General features: G+C 41.2%; 1 protein-coding gene across 5 annotated transcripts in view; it reads left to right on the top strand.

The window, feature by feature from the left end:
- BCLAF1 (BCL2 associated transcription factor 1) overlaps window positions 1-24,139 on the top strand; it is a 157,570-nt gene that overhangs the window by 125,085 nt on the left and 8,346 nt on the right. For all 5 annotated transcript variants that reach the window (XM_053710892.1, XM_053710895.1, XM_053710896.1 and 2 more), the window contains one exon: window positions 19,469-19,663. In XM_053710892.1, coding sequence (XP_053566867.1) covers window positions 19,469-19,663 — 195 coding nt within the window. The remainder of the gene's footprint in view (window positions 1-19,468; window positions 19,664-24,139) is intronic.

A 24,139-nucleotide genomic window follows, 5' to 3' on the forward strand; every position in this document is an offset into this window, starting at 1 on the left:
TCCCACAAACCCCAGTCATTCTCTTTGCCACTAGTACAAGGAAGAGGTGAAGTAATGAGGTGTCCTGATTAAGATTCTTCTATCAAAGTTTTTTTATTTTGAAGTCTGGGCAAGATTGCTCTGACCTTCCATCACAATTTGGGTCTAGCTGTACTCCACATAAGTCTATTCAGCAGGGCTGTGGTGGCTTTAAAGCAGTTAGGAACTTATAAAGCAGTTAGGACAAGGGTGCTGTGTTTTCCTAACATGTTGCTGCCATGGTATAGAAAGCCTGAGTAAGCTTACTCTGCCTTTCCTTTTACACAGGTCTCTGTGAGGAGCGGCATCCTCTCATACTTTGTGAGTCGTCTGACTGCCGGACGGCTAGAATGCAGGTAAGTGCCTTTTGTTTTTCTGGGGCTAGAAAGCTGGCACTGAAGGGGTTAAGACCCTCTGCTTTTATATGGGACATATCCTTTTGGATGCTACGGCAGTGGCAACCACAATGCATGTGACATGGAGACTGTTAATTTTCTTCACAGTAGGAAGGAGCTAACTACCATTTGGGCTAATATTGTATTGCTGTATAATTTTATAGTTTATGTAAGGCTCCTTAATCATCGGGAGAATGATAATAGGGACTGTTGAGACCTAGGCTCCTGCTTTCCTTTTGTATATGCAGTGAGTTTTCCTGATGGTTCCCCAGCTCCGTGATTAGTATACATTAGAGGAGCTGGACAAGGGTGCCTATGTTTTGTTTTTAGCAGTTTAGGTCTACTTATTTCCTCATATAGAGGTATTTAGTCAACGGAATAGAGCGTTTCCGTGCCGACTTTTAGCCACACCTCTTTTTCTTCATATCGGAGCCGGCGCCATTTTAGACGTTTGAGCGCTGTATTCTCTCAGTTTTGTCTTCCGACCTGAGAACGGAACGGAGCTGAAGTCTGCCTACTTAAGTGTTTGTTTCTATACAGGGGGAAGTAATCTCGCTCTGAGAAATATATTGGTGTGTGTGTGGGATAGCCCTTAAGATCATCCCTTTTTTTTTTTTTTTTTTAACAGCCTCTACTAGATAATGTTGCATCGTTTTTGTAATAAACCGTGAAAGGGAATGGATCAGAAGAAAATTAGTAATCTTTTCTTCCCCCTACCTTGGAAGCAACTATTTGTGTGAAAACAATGTTGACCTGTTTGTATTTGATGTGTTACATAGGTCCCACATATCTTATTCAATCAATGTTTTATTTGAGTTAAGAGTATGGAACAGGGGTCTGTTCTTAAACATTTAGAATTTTAGGTAATCCCTATAATCTTAAAGTGACATTTTAAATAAATTTTATATAATTTCCAAGATTATTCTTAGCCTCATGTCTCCTTAGAAGATGCTGTTTAGACTCACAGCTTTCTCTCCTGATGTCCCAAGCCTTTGTATGGCATCACATGCAAACCCCTACGGTTCCTTTCTATCTCCAGGAGGAGTTAATTACTTGCAGAAGGGTCTGCCCAGGTATTTTCGAATATCTGTGGCATTTTCTGTTTTTTCCTATCTTAAAGGGAAATAGCAAGAGGAAGTTTAACAAATCAGATACTAAGGTTTCTGCTTTGCTTGCTGCTACGCATATAGTCCTATAAGGAGGATAGTCGGTAGCATCTGAGGATTAAAACTCCAAATTGGACAGTATAATTCCTTCATCTGGTGCTGAAGTAGTTCTCTTAAGAATCAAGCCCGAACCTCTTTGTGTACTATTTAAGAAGGGTGGGCTACTGGATAGACCTTGGCTTCCCTGTCATTCTCAATCCTCAGAATCTTTTAAATTTAATATAGACTAAGATTTGTTGTGAAAAATTTTCCTTTTCCCGTGCTAGGAGAATTTTCTTGGGTATGGGAGAGGTCAAGGATTTCTTTTTCCCCATCTCCTGTCAGTTATAAGCTTTTCTCCTCTAAAATGTCATGGCACAGGGTGCTTGAAGCCGTAGGGGCCATTGATATTCTAGTTAAGAGATCGTTAATCCATATAGAGGATAGATGCTCTTTTTAAGGATGGAAGTCTTTATGGACAAGTGCGGCATCCTTTTGGTGCAATGCCTGGTCTGCTTCCATTTGGAGTACTCCATGAGAAGATCCAAGACAGAAGGACTGTTTGGCCAATCTTTTATTTAGGTTGTTTCCTTCGTAAAATCAAGAAGTCTTCTCCTTTGTCTTCCAAGCAGGGGCAGTTCAAGTCCTCTTGGATACCCAATCAGTCTTGGATCAGGGAATTAAGGAAACCCGCAGCTATCTTTCATTCAGCATGTAGAGTTTGCCCCGAGCCAGGATTGGGTCCTGTAGGGGGCAATCTATCTGTTTTTTTCTCATGCCTGGATACAAGATGCACTAAATCTCTAAAGGATTGTAGATATAGTATTACTGGGTTATGAATTGGAATTCAACTCTTTCCTCCCAGGAGCAGGTTCCACCTCTCAGGTTTATCTGTAGACCAGATAAGAAAAGATGCGTTCTTGAAATGTGTTTCAGGATCTTCCTTCCTGGGAGTAATTGTTCCAGTTACATTTTTTGAACAGAGTATAGTTTTTCTTTTCATATTGGGGGGAAAAAGAGGGAACTTTTAGTCTTAATGTAGACAGTAAATATGTCTAACCAAGGTTCTCAGAGTACCGTTTTCTTCAAGATGGATACTATTCTTTCCATTCTTCCTTGGTGCAAGAGGGTCAGTTTATAACAACCTTAAACTTTAAGGATACATTCCCTTGGGTTCCTATTCAATTATCTCAGATATTCTGAGTTTTGTTCTTTTGCCCAAACTCTTTCAGTTTGGGGTTAAACAACAGCTTTGCCTCAGCTCCCAGCGTTTTCTCTTTCTGGGCTGCAACTTGGTCCCGGGATTGCAGGGGCGTCGCTCCTGGACGTCCTATTGGTTCAGGCCCCATCCTTCTGCAAGCAAGATCTTTCGGAGGTCTTTGTTGGCCTTTTAGTTCCACAAATGGAAGTGGAACTGGAAAGGAGCACCCTTGTCTCTGCTACAAGGGTAGTGTGCTTAGGGACTATATTTTATTGCTTATCGATGAAGATTTGTTTGACGGAGGTCAGAAGAGCCCAAATCCATCCTTTTGCCTCTCTTTCTTTTACAAAGATATGACGAGTCCACGGATTTCATCCTTGTGGGATATTAACCTCCTGCTAACAGGAAGTGGCAAAGAGCACCACAACAGAGTTCTATATATATAGCCCCTCCCTTCCCCTCCACCCCAGTCATTCTCTTTGCTTGTGTTATAATAGGAAGAGGTAAAGTGAGGTGTTAGTTTTAGTTTCTCTCAGGGTGTTTGGACTCAGGTGGAGTCTCTACTTCCAATCAATATTCTGGAACTGAGAGCAATATTCAATGCGCTTCAGGCGTGGCCTCAGTTGGCTTCGGCCAAATTCATCAGATTCCAGTTGGACAACATCACGACTGTGGCATATATCAATCGTCAAGGGGGAACAAGGAGTTCCTTAGCGATGATAGAAGTATCCAAGATAATCCGATGGGCAGAGGCCCACTCTTGTTATCTGTTGGCGATTTACATCCCAGGAGTAGAAAACTGGGAAGCAGATTTTCTAAGTCGTCAGACTTTTCATCCAGGGGAGTAGGAACTCCATCCGGAGGTGTTTTCCTCATTGATTCGCCAATGGGGCAGACCGGAACTGGATCTGATGGCATCTCGTCAGAATGCCAAACTTCCACGTTACGGATCCAGGTCGAGGTATCCCCAGGCCGAACGGATAGATGCCCTGGCAGTGCCTTGGTCGTTCAGCCTAGCTTATGTGTTTCCACCATTTCCTCTCCTTACACGCGTGATTTCTCGAATCAAACAGGAGAGAGCTTCAGTAATTCTGATAGCGCCTGCGTGGCCACGCAGGACTTGGTATGTGGATCTAGTGGACATGTCCTCTCTGCCACCGTGGAAACTTCCTTTGAGACAGGACCTTCTCATTCAAGGTCCTTTCCAACATCCAAATCTAATTTCTCTGCAGCTGACTGCTTGGAGATTGAACGCTTGATTCTATCTAAGCGAGGATTCTCTGATTCGGTCATCAATACTTTGATACAGGCTTGAAAACCTGTCACTAGAAAAATATATCATAAGAAATGGCGTAAATATCTTTATTGGTGTGAATCCAAGGGTTACTCATGGAGTAAAATTAAGATTCCCAGAATTCTGTCTTTTCTCCAAGAAGGATTGGAGAAAGGGTTATCAGAAAGTTCCTTAAAGGGACAAATTTCTGCTTTGTCAATTTTGCTTCACAAACGTTTGGCAGATGTGCCAGATGTTCAGTCTTTTTGTCAGGCTCTAACTAGAATTAGGCCTGTATTTAAACCAGTTACTCCTCCCTGGAGTTTGAATTTAGTTCTTCAAGGGGTTCCGTTTTAACCTATGCATTCCATAGATATTAAATTATCTTGGAAAGTTCTGTTTTTAGTTGCTATTTCTTCTGCTTGAAGAGTTTCTGAGCTTTCAGCGTTAGTGTGATTCGCCTTATCTTATCTTTCATTCTGATAAGGTGGTTTTACGTACCAAACCTGGATTTCTTCCTAAGGTTGTTTCTAATAAGAATATTAATCAGGAAATTGTTGTTCCTTCTTTGTGTCCTAATCCTTCTTCTAAGAAGGAGCGTCTGTTACATAACTTGGACGTACTTCGTGCCTTAAAGTTTTACTTACAGGCAACTAAGGATTTACGTCAATCATCTTCATTATTCATTGTTTATTCTGGAAAGCGTAGGGGTCAGAAAGCTACGGCTATCTCTCTTTCTTTTTGGCTTAGAAGTATCATCCGCCTGGCATATGAGACTGCTGGATAGCAGCCTCCTGAAAGAATTACGGCTCATTCTATTAGGGCTGTGGCTTCCACATGGGCCTTTAAAAACGATGCTTCTGTTGAACAGATTTGTAAGGCTGCGACTTGGTCGTCCCTTCATACTTTTTCCAAATTTGATACTTTTGCTTCTTCTGAGGCTGTTTTTGGGAGAAAGGTTCTTCAAGCAGTGGTGCCTTCCGTTTAGGTTCCTGTCTTGTCCCTCCCTTTCATTCGTGTCCTATTGCTTTGGTATTGGTACCCCACAAGTAAGGATGAAATCCGTGGATTCGTCATATCTTTGTAAAAAAAAAAGAAGTAAATTTATGCTTACCTGATTAATTTCTTTTACGATACGACGATTCCACGGCCCACCCTGTTGTTTTAAGACAGATTTATTTGATTTTTTGTAACTTCAGTCACCTCTGTACCTTTTAGCCTTTCCTTTTCTCTTCCTAAACCTTCTGTCGAATGACTGGGGGTGGAGGGGAAGGGAGGGGCTATATATACAGCTCTGCTGTGGTGCTCTTTGCCACTTCCTGTTAGCAGGAGGATAATATCCCACAAGTAAGGATGAAATCCGTGGACTCGTCATATCTTTGTAAAATAAATTAATTTATCAGGTAAGCATAAATTTACTTTTTTAGTCTACTGTTCGTCAGGAACTCTGGTCCTGGGAATCAGTGGCTCTGCGTATGCAGGTGATTGGCCTGACGGTGATTTCTATGGACATCATTCCCTTGCTCGTTATCGTTTGAGAGCTCTGCAGTTGTGCATGCTCAGACAGGGGAGGGGATTGTTGGGCTTGTCTCAGGGAATCTAGTTGTCGACAAGGGTCTCTTCCCGTGGTGGTTTTATCTGGAGGAGATCTCCCTGGGCATTTGGGACCAGAGCCACTAGCCTGCTGGGCTGGGGAGGAGTCTGGAACTCGTTGAAGGCGCAGGGACTCTGGTCCTGGGAGAAGTCTGCTCTCCCCTTGATCATTTGGAATTGAGAGCGATTTAGCCCAGTTTATCAGGTTCCAGTAAGACAACTTAGCCTCAGGGAGGAACTCTGGATTCCTTAGTCATAAAGGATGTGTTTCAGATTTTCTGTGGGCGGGTGCACACAGTTCCTGTCTATCTGCCATCCACATTTCTGGAGTGGACATCTGGGATGCAGATTCTGAGCAGAAAGCGTTCCCATTCCGGGGAGTGGTAACTCCATCCGGAAGTGTTCTCCAAGTTATCTACCAAATGGGGGTTTGCAGAATGGGTTCTGGTGGGGTCTCGTCAAACTTAAAGTTTCCAAGTTCGGTTCGAGGTTAAGAAATCCTCAAGCCTTTCTAATAGATGCTCTGGCAGTTCCTTGGAACTTCAGGTTGGTGTATCCTCCTCTGTTTGTTCTCCTTCCATGAGTCATCGTTTGGATCAAGCAGGAGAGAGCATTGTTTTTCTTCTAGCTCCTACATGGCCTCGCAGGATCTGTTAGGTGGATCTGGTAGAGATGCCGTCTCTACTTCCGTGAAAGCTTCCACTGAGGAAGGATCCTCTGCTTCAGGGGTACTTCCTTCATCCATCTGTCATTTCTCTGAGGCTGACTGCTTGGAGATTGTACACTTGTTTTTAGCTAAACATGGGTTTTTCGAATCGGTTGTTGAGACCACGATTCGGGATTGTAAGCCTATCACTAGAAAGATTTCTATAAGATATGGCAGGATCCCAATGATCTTTTACTTTCTCCAGGTGGGCCTTGAGAAGGGGTTATCTGTTAGTACTCTTAAGAGTCGGATTTCGGCTCTTTCTTTTCTGCTGCTCAAGCGTTTGGCGGACGTTCCAGAGGTACAAACCTTTTATCAAGCCCTGGTACAAATCAGGACTGTGTTTGAGGCAGTTGCTCCCTTTGAGTTTTAACCTTATTTTTAAACTTTTTATTCAGGCTCCGTTTGAGCCTAGGCTTCCATAGATATAGTTGTTATCTTGGAAAGTTTTGCTTCTTCTGCTCGGAGGGTTTCCGAACTCTCAGCTTGCAGTGTGGTTTTCCTTATTTCGAAAAAAGGCATTTCTTTGTACCAAGTTTGGTTTAATTCCTAAGGTAATGTCGGACAGAGATTTTAGTCAGGAACTTGTTGTTCGTTACTTTTTTGTTTTAATCTTTCTTATAAAGATCATCTGTTGCACATCTTAGATGTTGTGCGGGCCCTTAGATTTTATCTACAGGCTACTATGAACTTCGTCAGTCCACTGTATTGTTTGTGCGTTTCTGGACAGACATGAAGGACAGAAAGCTCCCGCCACTTTTCTTTCTCTCTAGTTGAGAAGTGTTATCGTGTAGGGTTCATGAGCCTGCTGGACAGCAGCCACTTAAGAGAATTACAGCTCACTCCACTAGGACGCTGTTTGTTTGTTTTTTTGGGGGGGGGGCCAAAAAATAGGCCTCTGTAGTACAGATTTGTTAGGCGGCGACTTGGCCTTCTTTTCTCACTTTTGCTAAAGTCTATAAGTTAGATTCATTTGACTCGTCTGGGTTTTTTCTTTGGGAGAAAGGGTCTCATCTGTGTCCTCTAGCTTGGGTATTGATTTCCAACAGTAATTGATGATGATCCGTGGACTCCCCGTGTCATTAGAAAGAAAACAAAATTTATGCTTACCTGATAAATTTATTTCTTGACACTGAGAGTCCACGGCCCTCCCTGTTTTTCAGACAGGTTTTTTTATATAAACCTCAGGCACCTCTGCACCTTGTGCTATTTTCTATCTCTCCTTTTCCTTCGGTTGAATGACTGGGGTTTGTGGGAAGGGAATTGATACTTAACAGCTCTGCTGTGGTGCTCTTTGCTTCCTCCTGCTGGCCAGGAGTGATATTCCCAACAGTAATTGATGCTGATTCGTGGACTCACCGTGTCAAGAAAGAGAGAAATTTATCAGGTAAGCATAAATTTTGTTTTTCGTTTTGAGAGCTGCACAGTTTTATTAAGCTGCCGTGCTTTTCCTTAGCAGGGGCAGTCCTGCATGATGAATCGTGACAGGGAGTGGTCACGATTTTTTTTCCTTCCATTTCCGATTCCTGACCAAGTGTGTGTGGAGAGGAGCCGATTTCTCTACCTGTCTGGGTCATAGGAGGTGGTGAGTGCCCCAGCCATTGGGGGTATAAGGTGCCAGTTGTTTTTTGTCCATAATTTAATTTAGACGAGTTATGGAGGATTCTTTTGTTTTAGAGGGGGATCCCTCTAATACAGAATTTGATACCTGCATATATTGTGAGGAGGCCCGGGTAGAGCAGCCCTCTCAGTTATGTTCTGTATGCCGCAATAGGGTGTTCTCATTAACCAATGTTGAGATGTTGGAGACCACTGAGCCATCCGCCTCTGAGGATTCTTCGTCCCGTGAGGTGTGTTCCCTAGAATCTTCTGTTCCTACACATGCAGTTTTCTCTAATACCGCTGCTCCTTCGCCTGAAGGAGACTTTTTTTTTCCACCAGAGGCTTTGCCTCTTCCAGCTACGTGCAAGCGAAGGGTTAATCTGTGCACTCTTGCCAAAGGACCGTCGTGTAAGATGACGATTGTATACGATAAGTCTTTTGGGGAAGCTGTGCCCTCTGAGGCTTCAGAGGTAGAACCTCCAGGGTCGGAGTCTCCTGATATGATTCCTCCGACTGAGGAGGATTTAGCATTTAGATTTAGAATGGCACGCCTGCGTTTTCTTCTGAGAGGGGTTTTGCCGATGTTAGAGGTTCCCAGAACTGATCCGTCAGTTGAATCTCAGTCTTCTGAATCAGATAGCAAGCTTAAATAGACGAGTGGAGAGTGATGGAGATCCTATTCCTTATCGTGTGTGTGTATATATATGTGTATATATATATATATATATATATATATATATATATATGTATATATATATATATGTATATATATATATATATATATATAATGTGTGTGTGTGTGTATGTATGTGTGTATATATATATATATATATATATATATATATATATTTATATTTATAGTGGATATAAAAAGTTCACACACCCCTGTTAAAATATCAGGTTTCTGTGATGTAAAAAAATTATACAAAGATAAATAATTTCTGAACTTCTTTCACCTTTAATGTGACCTATAAACTACACAGCTCAATTGAAAAACAAACTGAAATCTTTAAGGTGGAGGGAAGTAAACAAAAAAAAAACACCTAAAATTATGTGGTTGCATAAGTGTGCACACCCTCTTATAACTGGGGATGTAGCTGTGTTCAGAATTAAGCAATCACATTCAAAACCATGTTAAATAAGTCATCACACACCTGCCATAATTTAAAGTGCCTCTGATTAACCCTGAATAAAGTTCAGCTGTTATTAGGTCTTTCCTGACATTTTCTTAGTCGTGTCCTACACAAAAGCCATGGTCCGCAGAGAGCTTCCAAATCATCAGAGGGATCTATCTCATTGTTAAAAGGTATCAGTCAGGAGAAGGGTACAAAATAATTTCCAAGGCATTAGATATACCAAGGAACACAGTTAAGACAGTCATCATCAAGTGGAGAACATATGACACAACAATGGCATTACCAAGAACTGGATGTCCCTCCAAAACTACCAAGAGGCCTACAGCAACATTAAAGGAGCTGCAGGAATATCTGGCAAGTACTGGCTGTGTAGTACATGTGACAACAATCTCCCGTATTCTTCATATGTTTGGGCTTTAGGGTAGACGGCAAGACGGAAGCCTTTTCTTACGAAGAAAAACATCCAAGCCCAGCTAAATTTAGCAAAAACACATCTGAAGTCTCCCAAAAGCATGTGAGAAAAGGTGTTATGGTCTGATAAAACCAAGGTTGAACTTTTTGGCAATAATTACAAAAGATATGTTTAGCGCAAAAAAAAAGCACTGCATATTACCAAAAGAACACCATACCCACAGTGAAGCATGGTGGTGGTAGCATCATGCTTTGGGTCTGTTTTTCTGCAGCTGAAACTGGGGCCTTATTCAAGGTAGAGGGAATTATGAACAGTTCCAAATACCCGTCAATATTGGCACAAAACCTTCAGGCTTCTGCTAGAAAGCTGAACATGAAGAGGAACTTCATCTTTCAGCATGACAACGACCCAAAGCATACATCAAATCAACAAAGGAATGGCTTCACCAGAAGAAGATTAAAGTTTTGGAATGGCCCAGACAGAGCCCAGAACTGAATCCAATAGAAAATCTTTGGGGTGATCTGAAGAGGACTGTGCACAGGAGATTCCCTCGCAATCTGACAGATTTGGAGTGTTTTTGCAAAGAGTGGGCAAATCTTGCCAAGTCAAGATGTGCCATGTTGATAGACTCATACCCAAAAAGACTGAGCGCTGTAATAAAATCAAAAGGTGCTCCAACAAAGTATTATTATTTTATTTTTACTTCCCTTCACCTAAAAGATTTCAGTTTGTTTTTCAATTGAGTTGCATAGTTTATAGGTCACATTAAAGGTGGAAAAAGTTCTGAAATGATTTATCTTTGTCTCATTTTTTTACATCACTGAAACCTGCCATTTTAGCAGGGGTGTGTAGACTTTTTATATCCACTGTATGTATATATGTGTGTGTGTGTGTGTGTGTATGTATATATATATATATATTTTTTTTATTATTTTTGGTATTTAGAATCTCAGTTCCGAGCTCTGAGGAGTTGGTGTCGTATGACAGGCTGGACCTGTTTGTTTTCTGTTTTACATACTCCTTTGGCTATCACTTTTGTGCGTTTGCCTATTTTCTTTTTTCGTTTAGGATAGTTTTTGGTTTAAAAGCTCTGGGTTGTTGTAGAAACTGCTTTTAGGAGGACGTTTCGCCACTGGGATTTTAGTACTAGCGATTTTGATGGTCGTGATTGTTGGAGACTTCCGGTGGAAGTATCTAGGTCTCTGTTCGGGGTGATGATTCCCTCAATATTTTCAAGACAATATTTAAGCCTCGGAGCTTATTTTTCTTTATTTTGATTAGTCTCAGTTTTCCTAGCACTGCTGGAACTTAAAAATTTTCCGTTTTTACCCTTGAATTTTATGTTGTTTCTTAGATGACAGGCAGGACCTGTTTGGATACTAGTTAAGTCTCTTCTTTCCTTCTACACAAGAGGAGTAATTTCTAGCTATTCCGGTCCAGACAAAGCAGGTCCATCTATCCTAGATGACAGGCAGGACCTGTTTAGGTACTATCTTGGATAGGCGTCTGATACTGGATCATATGGATCCAGAGGTCCTAGAGGCCGGAGCTAGGCTTTACTTTCTGCCTTTCTGGGCAGTTTTTCCTCTTGATTTTATTGTTCGGCAGAGAGTGGGAACGGGCGACTTTTGGAGTCATTGTCCCGGTACCTTTTGCAGGGGGAGAATATTTTCACCCACTGTTGGTGCATGGTCCAATAGAGGTGTTTCTCGTCCTATTTGGGTTCTATGTTCCTGAAGCAGAGCTTATTAGATTTCCCTTTTGAGAGAGACTATACGGTTCTCTCTTCCTTTGTTCAGGAAGGAGGATATCTTTCCTGTCTCATCCTTTTGAACAAATCCGGTACTTAGGGACCGTATTTTTTTAGTATACCTAGTTTCTGATCCTAGGTTTTGTTCTTGGGATCTGGGCTTTAATATGCAGTATCCTGCTTCCAGAGTTTACTGTAGCTCCCGGGTCTTGGCAATTCTGGTTTTCTTACCATCGTCTGCTAGGAGAATATATAGGGATTTATCTTGTCTTTCCATCCTCAGAGTTGGATTTTGATCTGAGTTTCTCATGTAGGCACCAGGGTGGCTCCTTGGATGCTGTTTTGATCTTTCAGACAGGAAGACTTTTCTTTAGACCTTACAAAGTTAGAGTTCTTCATCGGTTTATGCCCTGCAGTTTTCCTCCAGGCCTTCGTGGGAGCGTGATGTGTTTAGCCCAGGCCGAGACTTTGGCATGGCATTGTTGTTGAATCTGTCTTACCAGACTTTCATGGAATACTGGTTGGGGAAATCGATCTCCAGCGTTCGGTCCAGATCTCCCTGTCCTGAGGGATTTTTTGTCTTTTAGCTCTCCCGGGGTGGTTTTGACTTTGTCAATTTTCCTGTGTCTTCTGGGGGTCCGTGAATCAGGAGTTTCCTTACGATTATTCCTGGGGTTCTTCAGTCGAACATTCCGATTTGAAGATCTGGTCTTCTGGGTTCCTACCAGTTGGGGCCTCTCAGTTGGTGGATCTCTTTCTAAAACAATGAGTTCACCCCGCATAGTCGGGAGGGAGGGTCTCGACTTTGGTGGTGGGTGGGGGCCCACTACAGCTCGTTGTCAGCGATCCAATTTCTGAGAGTGCTTTTTAGGGACGGATGTTTTCCCTACACTCATTCCTTTGATCTGGATATCTGAAGGGTTTCGAATGTGTAACTTATTGAGGAAGCCGATTGAGACTCTCTCGGGGCGTCCGTACCTATCCCAGGTATTCCCCTTAGGGGGTCGTGGTCAGGGATCCTTAGGCAGAACTATTGGTTCCTTAACGGTGCTTGGGAGGACCATTTTAACCTTCTTCTTTTTCGGCCATGTCACTCTTTTTCGAGGATGACTCAATCCTACAGTAGCAGGTGTCAGTGAGTCTGATTGCTCCGGTTGTGCCTGCGAGTTCGTATCGCAGTTTAGGGATTTCACCACTATTGGAGTTGCTTGTTGTATAGATCTGCAGGGTCAAGGCCCCTTTTGGCGTCATGGGATCGTTTTTTTATGCTGAGGCGGATTGTGAGATGTCGCTTGGTCTTAGCTTTGAGAAGGTGGTTTTCTGAAAGGTTTTGGTCCTTTCCTTCAGCACATAGCTGGTCCCTCGTTATCTATCTTAGGGTGGAGGACCCGCCTGTTTTTTTTCGAGAGGAGCTAGTTCATCTATAGACTCTCTATTTGATTCCAGGGGTTCTTCTTTGTTCTCCTCCAGGATGTCCTGGAGAAGGTTTTCCTAGCTAGTCCTTGTTCGAAGGTGTGGGCCAGCTGTAATAGCCTGATAGTTAGCTTAGCTGCCTAACAGGCGGAAGGTTACAGGTTGAAATCAGCTCCTTGGTATGTCGGCTCGCAAGCAGATTTTAGATACTCTGTTCTTCTGTCCAAGAGGTTCATTGAACTTTCGGGCGTTCAGTTATTTTTGCTAAGGGGCTGACTGCGGTCAGGCAGTTGAGTTTAATCTACTGCTTCTTCTGGGAGTTTAGATTTTTTTTTGGGGGGGTTGCATCGAGTTCCTTTTGTACCTGTGTAGGAGGTGGTCTTTGAATTTTATTTTCATTGATCTATTCCTTCTGTAGAATATTTTCTACGTGCCATAGTCTCTATTGCAATCTTGCAATCTGTACCCCTTATGGGGTTTCCTTATAAGGAGGCTGTTTTCGAGTTTTGTTAGGTGCTTCTCCCCAAGATTGCTACTTTTATGGTCATATTGGGAAGGGTCCTCCCTTTTTATGAGAATCTTGCCTTGATGATCTTTTCAGACTTCATTAGAATAGACAGTTTTTATCTTTGTATATTCATATCTGGGAAGTGCAAGGTTCGGGAGACTTAGTTGACTTCCTTATTGTTAGTGGAGGAGTGTTCTTCACTTGACCTTGGAGGTAGCGGAACACTAGCCTCAGAGGTTTATGGCTCAGTTAGAGAGCAGTGACGTCTTTTGGGGTCTCTGGTATGGGATCTTTATGGTTCTGATTGTTGGGTGGTTGCTTGGTCCTCCTAACATTCTTGTTCCTTTTTGCTTCTGTTGAAGCAGTCTTCGGGAGAATGGGTTTGTTGCAGGCTGTGGTGCCTTCAGATTTGGGCCGCCTCTTCTTTTTACCCTCCCCTTAGCATTGTGTCCTCTGCAGCTTGGGTATTGTTTCCCAAAAGTAATTAATGCAGCTGTGGACTCTCCCTGTACAGATTGAAAGGAAATTATCTGGTAAGCATAATTTGTTTTTAAACTGTTTTATACTAGATTTTGATATTAGTATCTGTGCATCTTTATTCTTTATAGTAGTGTCTATTACATGCTTTTATATGAAAATTGGTGTATACTGTCCCTTTAATCTATTGTATGATCAGAAACTGAGTTAGTGTACATACATATATAGACACTTTAGGCTATAGCCAAAATTGCAATCCCAAAATTGTTAGCTATTACAAGTTAGCCCACTCTATAGCTACCATCTCCTTCAGAACAGTAGAATAAGAGTAAAAGTAAAATGTATACACATTAAAAGTAGAAAGAGTTAATACGCTATAAGAAGCCACTGTTAATGTCCTCACAGTGAGATGTTGTCCGCGTACTGTTAGTCTGCATAGGGAATTCAACCTGACTCAGAGGCGCTGTAGCCGGGGTCTGATTACTCTGTGTTGAGTCTTGGTAAGTCTTGTATTGTAGATTGCGATGTGATGGAATCGTATGCTCTGTAGTTGTCACTTGTTGTAGCGATACTCGTGTAACATGTATGTTATGTTTTTGAGGGAGATTCATTGTGGAGTTCTCCGAGTTGTGATTTTGTGCTTGTGCAGTTCATCTGGGTGTACCTTCCAGCTTATCACCAAAGATCTCTTTATATGTACCGGAACCCATATATGATGGATCCACACATGCAGTATCTGCTGCAGGATCTCGACTATGTATCTGTGATGAGTATCCTTTGAAACTTCTCTCTATATTTCACATTTGAGCTAAACATGCTGTCAATATTAGAGATGCTATAAGTCCTGTCCCCACATGGTCATAAACAATGGTGCTGTCTTCTAATCTTTTATGAGTATAGTAGTCTTGGCGTATAATATAATTAGCAAATCTCTAAAGCGATGCTATTATATTATATGGTCCAGAGGTGGCTGGTGACCCGGATAACGGGAGGTTCTTGGCCTAGCAGGTAGCCGCCAATATAGGCTTCCGGAGTCCATTCAGGTGCTCCAGAGTCATAAATACAGCAAGATTTTAAAGTTAAGAGATCCACAAGGTCTTGTGTTTCTGCGTTATGTTGTTTCTTTTATGGATGCTTGTGTAGAGGTGTAATAACTGCAGCATTCTTTAAAATCTCCTGAAAGTGCGACTTCTCAGAGTTGCTACGTGGACCCCCCTTTTTTTTTACATAACGAAAAGAAAATAGTAGTATCATGATACAGATGTCACTTTCATGCATAAATTAACATTATATACAATTGGTCCACAATCCATAGGAAAATCCCAGAATTATGTATATTACATGCAAATAGTGTTGCACGGGTTTGACAGAATAAGAGTTTTTGAGTGCACAGCTCCCTCGAGTGAATGAGGTTAAAACATAAACTTTTAATTATTCCATTAAAACTTGTGGCAATACCCCCGTTATTCCTGGCCGATAACTGGTCATGTCGGCATCAGTTGGGGGTACGCTCAAATGCAGGCTCCAAAAAGGAAAACAAATTAAGAAAGAGAAATGCTTCATCAACCCTATACCACATATATAATTCTGATTTGGAACTGAGGCACTACTCCCTACTTCTATTTCTCCTACCATGTCTTCAGTGAGTTACAACTAAAACCCCTCTTGTGATTTAAACCTTCCCGCAATATATCTATCCCACGTTATTTTCATCTCCTCATATAGAGGTTTACAGCTAGTCTTAATAAAATTATATCATTCTACCTTCAATATCTGATCACACCTATGTATCCATTGAGCTTATACTTAGTAAATCAGAGTTTTTCCTTCTGTTTACAAATAGGGATTTCATAATATTAATGAAGATATTAAACATATTTTTTTTTTTTTTAAATCTTTTGAGAATCCTATGAAATAGCCATAAACATTGGTGAAGTTGGAGTTGTTTTCCTAGAACTTTTGATGACTCATTTAATTAGTACCTATCTGGGAGGAAGTAGTATCTTGGTAAATAGCCTTCAGATATGAGCCATAGTGCCCTTGAAGTCGCCACATCTCCAACATTTATCACGATAAGTGTTTAGTAAAATTTTTAAGTCTAGTGGATGTCAAATACCATCTCTGAAGTCTTCACTATATAATTGGTATATCATTAATGTTCTGTGGTGGTGTTTAACAAGGTGTTTTAGACGTCTAAACCTGGAGTAAATTCTATGTTGCTTCTTATTGGAAGATCAAACGATAGCTCTCAGATTTCCATTTAAAACGTCACTTTTATACTGTTAAAAACAGTATATCCAGGAAGGATCAAAGGTGCAGAAGAAGCGGCAATAACCTGCTTACGTGTTTCGGCCCTCAGGCTGTAGTCAAAGCCCTCTAAACCTGAAGTAAATTCTATGTTTATTTCTGGAGTCAGAGGAGAATATTTATAAGAGATATATTTTATTAAAATAGTATCCCACATTGTGAACATTTCAGTTGTTAGTAGGTTTGGGTTAAAACCTCTAGAGATCTGACAAAGAGGTGCCCAGCACATGGAGCCTAGGTGAGAAACTCAAGTAATTTTGTGTTCTAATCTCACCCAGATTTTAGTGTCTGAATTTATAAACCAATCAATAATCCGTTGTAAGCATGTGGCTTGTCTATTCTCCCGTTCCCACAGATTTCAATGGATCACACACAAGTGTTTATTGATCCTTGCATGCTTCTTGTCTTTTATATGTATTCAAACAATTTGTTTTGTAACATCAGGAGGAATTTAGATGGCAATTGGTTTGGACATTTTTGCAAGACATAAAGTATTCTTGGTGAAAATGTTAATTTTAAGAATGTTTAGCCAAGAAATCTTTTGTAAAAGTCCTCTGAAAAATACCATACAGTATTTTCTTATATCAAATTCCTGGCGCATACATGAAGTCTTTATCTAATGCAGGAAGTAAGATGGATTCTGTAGTAGATAGAAGCACATTCTACACATAACAGATATTTGACAGGAATTTGCCATTTCTTGGAATATTATTTCAATATGCAGTACATTTGCCACTTTGGAGTTTCAGCAGATAAATCTTAAAGAACCATTAAGCACAGTAGAATAATACACTGGTTTTCAAACCTGTCCTTAGGCCTCACCATCAGGCCACATTTTCAGGATTACCTTAGATGAGAGCAGGTAAAATAACCATGTTTATTAATTGGCTGATTATTTCACCTGTGCGCCAGTTCAGAGATCCTCAAAATGTGGTCTGTTAGGGAGGCCTGAGGGCAGGTTTGAAAACCAGTGGAATAACATAATCAATAACTGCATAATAAAAAGACAATAAAATAAATTTTCCTTCCTAATGCATCATGTGACCGCCATCCAATCACAAAATTCATATATATGTATATCCTGTAAATCTTGCACATGCTCAGTAGGAGATGTCTCAGAAAGTGTGCATATAAAAATACTATGCACATTTTAGATAATGGAAGTGAATTGCAAAGTTGTTTTAAAATTGTGTGCTTTATTTGAATCAAGAAAATTTAATTTTTGCTTGACTGTCCCTTTAAATCATTTGATTCTATATTGGGGAGCTCCTGTGATAGGACATGATGGTTTCAGAGCACACTTAGGGACAGTTATTTCCTGTCTGGAAACAAATGCAGTAGAAGTTTAACCACCAAATGGAACTTTCATTTGTCTTGCGTATTTACTCCATTCTCTTACAATTTTTATTTCAGTGAAAAATTAAGCAGAATCTATCTTAGGTATTGGTCACTCTGCCATATTGGTCATGGTGCCCATAGTTTATTTTTATTTTTTTTAGAGAGAGAATGGGTGTCACTGCATGCAGGCCTTCTGATTTAAGGTCTGCTCTTTCATTCGGATATGCATGCCTTGCATCCGACAGCCTGGCAGTTTTAGAGATACCACTGGAAGATTTTTGGATGCTCTGATATGTTAAAAAAAAAAATCTTTGCGAGCCTGCAAAGTATCCAAACTGTCATTAGCCTTTTTTATGGGTCAGCTTGTCTTTTTTACATGAATTCAGTCACTTGATATTTAATTTGCGTCATTTGCTGTTTGTGTATATATATATATATATATATATATATATTTTATATGGAGGGTGCATACAAGTCTCAGTTCCAGTGCCTTGAAAGTGAAACCCTTGCCTTTATGAGACATCACAGAAATTGGATATGCTCAGAAGAATTGGTTTAGAAATTTCTCCCCTGAGGCATTGCAAGAACCGTTCCTTTCTCATTTAAACTAATCACAGTATTTGACCGTTAACTAAGCCAGATGAGTAGGAGAGTTGCAGGCTCTATCATACTGTTCACCTTATTTGGTCTTTCATTGACATAAGATAGTTCTCTGGGTTCCTAAATAAGATAGTTTCTGATTTTGCATGCATCTCAAGACTTTTGTGATCCCCTATGTTCTGATAAACGCCAGTAAATGGGTATGGCTATACAACTCTGTATGGTATTCAGTGTATTCTGATCTGTGTTGATTAGATTAATTAGTACCGTAAACCGATAGACTAGCAGTTATTCCACAAGGGTATAATGAAGTTGTATCTTAAAGGGACACTGAACCCAAAATTTTTCTTTCATGATCCAGATAGAGCATGACATGTTAAGCAGCTTTCTAATTTACTCCTATTATCAATTTGTCTTTGTTCTCTTGCTATCTTTATTTTAAAAGCAGAAATATAAATCTTAGCAGCCAGCCCATTTTAGGTTCAGCACCATGGATAGTGCTTGCTTATTGGAGGCTTACATTTACCCACCAATAAGCAAGCATAACCCAGGTTCCCAACCAAAAATGGGCCGGCTCCTATGCATCACATTCCTGCTTTTAAAATAAAGATAGCAAGAGAACAAATAAAAATTGATAATAGGAGTAAATTAGAAAGTTGCTTAAAATTGCATGCTCTATCTGAATCATGAAATAAAAAATGTGGGTTTAGTGTCCCTTTAATAAAGACTACAGTTCCCTGATGGATTGTTTGATATACCATCTAATCTCATCAAATGGTTGTGGTTCCTGTGCTGGTCCATTAAGTTTGTGCTGAATAGGCAGTCTCTACTTTTTGGGGCAGCTGAAGCACACTTTTTGAGGTTCTGTGCAAAGCAGTAGCATTTTGTAAAACCTCACAAAGTGGATGTGCCCGCTTCTACTGAGACCATACTTTAAATAGTTTCATTTTGTCTTTTCTTCTAAATAAACCTCACCTACTTTTCCGTAGGATTATCGAGTTATGTATTTTTTTTGTACTCTGCCCCTTGATAAATGTTGGTGAATGCTACTGGGTTGTACAAGATAAATGAAATCATACAAACATTTTCATATCTTGGCACATATGACTTAAGTAGCTAAGCTTCCCTTCTTTTTTTTTTTCTTTTTTTCTTTTTTTTTAATTAATTTTAAGGTAGTAGGAGGGTTGCAGTTAAATAACCCCCACCTGAAAAAGGGAGGTTTCAGGCTTTGGGTTTTCTATTCCATCTTTACTTTTAAGGGCCAATCTTTGTTGGTGAGTGCTACATAAGCCAATAAATAGAAGTTTCATATGCACATTTTATTTGGAACTCAAGGAATTCCAGACACAAAATAAGCACTTATCAAAGCCTGCATGGTAGTTTTTGAGAAAATTATTATATTATCTCACAAATGAGGTTTAATTAACTCTCTAACCTTTACTCACCCATGCAGAGTTACATTTTTTTTTATCTGTTTATTCCATTAAACCTTGTTTGTGAGAGCATTACTTTTCAGTTGTTTCTTGTTTGTTTTGACTTATTTCAAGGATTTTTATGATTTTTGACTCTGTCCTCATTTTATCTGATGTTCCAGCACGATGACCGAGATGATGGAATAGATTATTGGGCAAAGAGAGGAAGAGGCCGTGGTAACTTCCAGCGTGGCAGAGGGCGATTTATTTTTAAAAAATCAGGGAGCAGTCCTAAATGGACCCATGACAAATACCAAGGTGATGGACTATTAGATGATGAAGATGATGCAATAGAAGATGGACTCAAAGACGAAAAGGTAAACCATTTATTACAGGTTGTTTGATGTAACTAGTAGATCCTTTACAAATGCTTAATGCCATATGTAAGAAAATATAAATGTTCTGTATATTCTTAAAACGATAGGAAAGTCAAAATTAAACTTGCATGATTCATATACAGCATGTTATTTTAAGACACTTTTATATTCACTTCTATTTTCAAATGTGCTTCGTTCTCTTGGTATCACTTGTTGAAAAATACGCACATATCCTATATTAGTGAGAGCTAGTTGCTGATTCGTGCCTGAACCAAGGGTAGCTAATTCTTTTATTTGTGATGCAAATATGCAGATTATTCGCCTGAACGCCAAGGCTTCAGGTTTTTCTGTGCTAGCCCATAGGGCATTTTGGCTGAAATCTTGATCTGCGGACATGACTTCGAAGTCTAGACTTCTTTCCCTCCCATTCAAGGGAAAGATTTGGTTTGGTCCATATCCATGGTTACTGGAGACAGGATACTAACAAACCTAAGGGACAAGGTTCTAATTTTCGTTCGGACAAATCCCAACGTCGGCAGCCCTCTGCAAAGCCGGAGCAGTCCAAGGGAACTTGGAAACCTCCTCAGTCCTGTAATAAATCCAAGCAGAATGAGAAGCCCGCCGAGTCAAAGTCGGCATGAAGGGGCGGCCCCCGATCCGGCTTTGGATCTGGTAGGGTCAGACTGTCACTCTTTTCAGAAGCTTGGTTTGGGGACGTGCAAGACCCGTGGGTACTGGAGGTCATCGTTCAGTGATATAGGATAGGTTTCAAGTCTCATCCTCCCAGGGGCAGATTCCTCTTATCAAATCTGTCTTCAAGGCGAGAAAGGAGAGAGGCTTTTCTAGGGTGTGTGAGGGACCTCTTCGCCCTGTGGGGTCATTGTACCGGTACCTTCAGCAGAGAGAGGTCTGGGATACTACTCAAACCTGTTTGTGGTCCCAAAGGAGGAGGGCACTTTTCGTCCAAAAGTGTTTAAACAGATTCCTGGCTGTCCCCTCGTTCAAGATGTAGACAATAAGGTCCATTCTTCCTTTAGTCCAGGAAGGACCATTTATGACCACGATAGATCTGAAGGATGCCTACCTTCACGTTCTTATACACAAGGAACACTTCAAGTTCCTAAGTTTTGCGTTCCTGGACCATCACTTCCAGTTCATTGCACTTCTGTTTGGTCTAACTACTGCTCCAAGAGTTTTTACGAAGGTTCTGGGGGCTCTGCTCACAGTGACCAGAACCAGAGGGATTGCAGTGGTGCCGTAATTAGACGATATTTTGGTCCAAGCACCGTTCTGTCTGGCATAGGACCATTCGAAAGCACTTCTTTCTCTTCTTCGATCTCATGGATGGAAGATAAACTTAGAAAAGAGTTCTCTTATTCCCGGTACCAGGGTGGAGTTCTTGGGTACGATAATAGACTCCATATCTATGAGGATTTTCCTACAGACCAGAGACGTTACAAGCTAACTTATAATTGTCTTTATAATTGTCTTTCCCTTCCAGACCTCTTCAGGCCATCTGTGGCTCAGTGTATGGAGGTAATTAGATTCATGGTGTCCTGCATGGACATCATCAACTTTGCCAGAATCCGTCTAAGACCTCTTCAGCTGTGCATGCTGAGACAGTGAAACAGCAATCCCACAGATTTCTCTCAACAGACGGTCGAGAGAATCGCTCTCCTGGTGACTTTGTCCAGATCACCTTTCCCAAGGGACCGCCTTCTTGAGACCATCCTGGAAGATTGTGAGTCTCACAGGATGGGCAGCTGTTTGGGGTGCCAGGAAGGCTCAGGGCCTGTGGACTCGAGAGGAATCCCTCCTCCCGATCAACATCTTGGAACTTCGAGCGATCTTCAATGCTCTGAAGGCTTGGCCCCTTCTGGGTTCGTCCCAATTTATCAGATTCCAATCGGACAACATAACCTTGGTGGCTTACATCAACCATCAGGGGGGGAACGAGGAGCTCCCTAGCAATGAGGGAAGTATCTTGGATTCTGGAATGGACGGAGGCCCACAACTGTTTGCTGTTAGCGATCCACATTCCGGGTGTGGACAACTGGAATGCGGATTTCCTCAGCAGACAAACTTTTCATGCAGAGGAATAGTCTCTCCATCCCGAGGTGTTTGCAAAGATTTGCAGCAGATGGGGACACCAGAGATAGATCTCATGGTGTCCCGGCTCAATTCCAAGCTACCCAGATATGAGTCGCGGTACAGGGATCCTCAAGCGGAGCTAATAGATGCGTTAGCAGTGCCTTGGAGGTTCAGTCTGATCTACATTTTCCCACCATTACCACCTCTACCTCGTGTGGTGGCCCGCATCAAGCAGAAGCGAGTGTCAGTGATTCTAATTGCTCCATCGTGGCCTCAGAGGATGTGGTTTGTGGATCTGGTGGAGATGTCTATCTCCTCTATGGAGGTTACCTTGTCGCAGGGATCTGTTGGTACAAGGTTCTCTTGTTCATCAAAATTTTGATTCTCTGAGGCTGACTGTGTGGTGATTGAACGCTTAGTCCTAGCCAAGAGAGGTTTCTTGGAGAGAGTTATTGATGCTCTCATTCAAGCTCGTAAGCCGGTCACTCGCCACATCTATCATGAGGTGTGGAGGACCTACTTATTCTGTTGTGAAGAGCGTGGATTTCTCTGGCATAAGGTTTCCAGGGTTCTTTCCTTTCGGCTAGCTCTCTTAAGGGACAGATTTCGACCCTTTCTGTTTTACTGCACAAGAGGCTTGCTGAGCTTCGAGACGTCCAGTACTTTGTTCAGGCTCTAACTAGAATCAGACCTGTGTTTTGACCTAGTGCTCCTCAGTTTAAATCTTTGCATAGGGCTTTGTTTGAGCCTATGCACGGCCTTTACATTAACTTGCTATCTTGGAAGGTTCTCTTTTTACTGGCTATTGCCTCAGCATGCAGAGTATCTGAGATGGCTGCCTTGCAATGTGAGCCCCATTATCTAGTATTCCATGCAGATAAGGCTGTTCTTCGTTGTTTCTGATCGCAACATCAATCAAGAGATTGTTGTTCCTTACTTGTGTCCTAGCCCTCCTTCTTCGAAGGAGCAGTTACTTCAGAATTTGGATGTGGTTTGGGCCTTGAAGTTCTACCTTCAAGCCACTAAGGAGTTTAGACAGACGTCTTCTTTGTTTGTTGTCTATTCTGGAAAGCGTAAAGGGCAGAAAGCCTTGTCCACTTCCTTGTCTTTTTGGTTGAGGAGCATTATTCCCTTAGGATATGAAACAGCGGGACAAAAGCCTCCTCAGAGAATTAAAGGGACAGTATACTATAAAATTGTTTTTCCCTTAATGTGTTCCCAATTACTTTTTTTTACCAGCTGCAGAGTATAAAATGTATGAGATTTGCTTTTTTAAGGCTTATTTGTTTATATGAATTATCTGATTTTGTGTTTTGAAGCTACAACCTACTAAAATGGGTTGAGCTTGTAGGTATAATCGGATCTCATTACTTTATCACATTGTGCACATATGCCTGCTTCTTTCTTATATCTGTCCATAAACCAATCACCAATACTTGGAGAGAACAATGGAAAATGAACATTTTATTACCTTATCTCTTCTATAACCCACTGGGAGTGTAATTTCTTCTACTGGCTGTGTTAACACAGCTTGGCCTAGAGGCCAAAAACTTTAAGGATAGGTGGGGATACCACAGGCTAAATAAACTATTTCAAATGCCAATATAAGGGTAATGGAAATACTTATAAACAATTTTAATACACTCCAGCAGGTAAAGTGGATCATTGGGAACAAATTTAAAGTGGAGACATTTTTTGAGTAAACTGTCCCTTTAAGGCTCATTCTACTAGAGCAGTGGCTTCTCCTTGGGCCTTCAAGAATGAGGCATCAATGGAGCAGATTTGTAAGGCGGCTACCTGGTCCTCCTTACCTTTAAAAAAGTTTGACGTTTTTACTTCGGCTGAAGCATCTTTTGGGATAAAGGTTTTTCAGGCTGTGGTGCCCTCAGAATAGGGTCTCTTTTTATCCTCACGTTTCATTCAGTGTCCTCTAGAGCTTGGGTATATGTTTCCCACAAGTAACGAATGAAGCTATGGACTCTCCTTATATTAAGAAGGAAAACAAATTATGCTTACCAGATAATTTCCTTTCCTTCTGTATGAGGAGAGTCCATGGCCCCGCCCGTTTTCTCTGTTGGGCGGACCTAAATTTTGTTTGGTTCTTCTGGCACCATTTATTCCCTGATATTTCTCCTATTGTTCCTTGTTCACTGGGCAGAATGACTGGGAGATGAGGGGAGTGGGTGAGGTATTTAAGCCTTTGGCTGGGGTGTCTTTGCCGCATCCTGGTGGCCATATTCAGTATTTCCCACAAGTAAGGAATGAAGCTGTGAACTCTCCTCATACAGAAGGAAAGGAAATTATCTGGTAAGCATAATTTTTATGTTTTCATGTCCCTTTAATGGGTCTGGATATTTAAAACCCTCAGTCTCAAAAACTTCCAAC

This window comes from Bombina bombina, chromosome 4, assembly GCF_027579735.1.
Source record: "Bombina bombina isolate aBomBom1 chromosome 4, aBomBom1.pri, whole genome shotgun sequence".
In the NCBI taxonomy this organism is placed as follows: domain Eukaryota; kingdom Metazoa; phylum Chordata; class Amphibia; order Anura; family Bombinatoridae; genus Bombina; species Bombina bombina.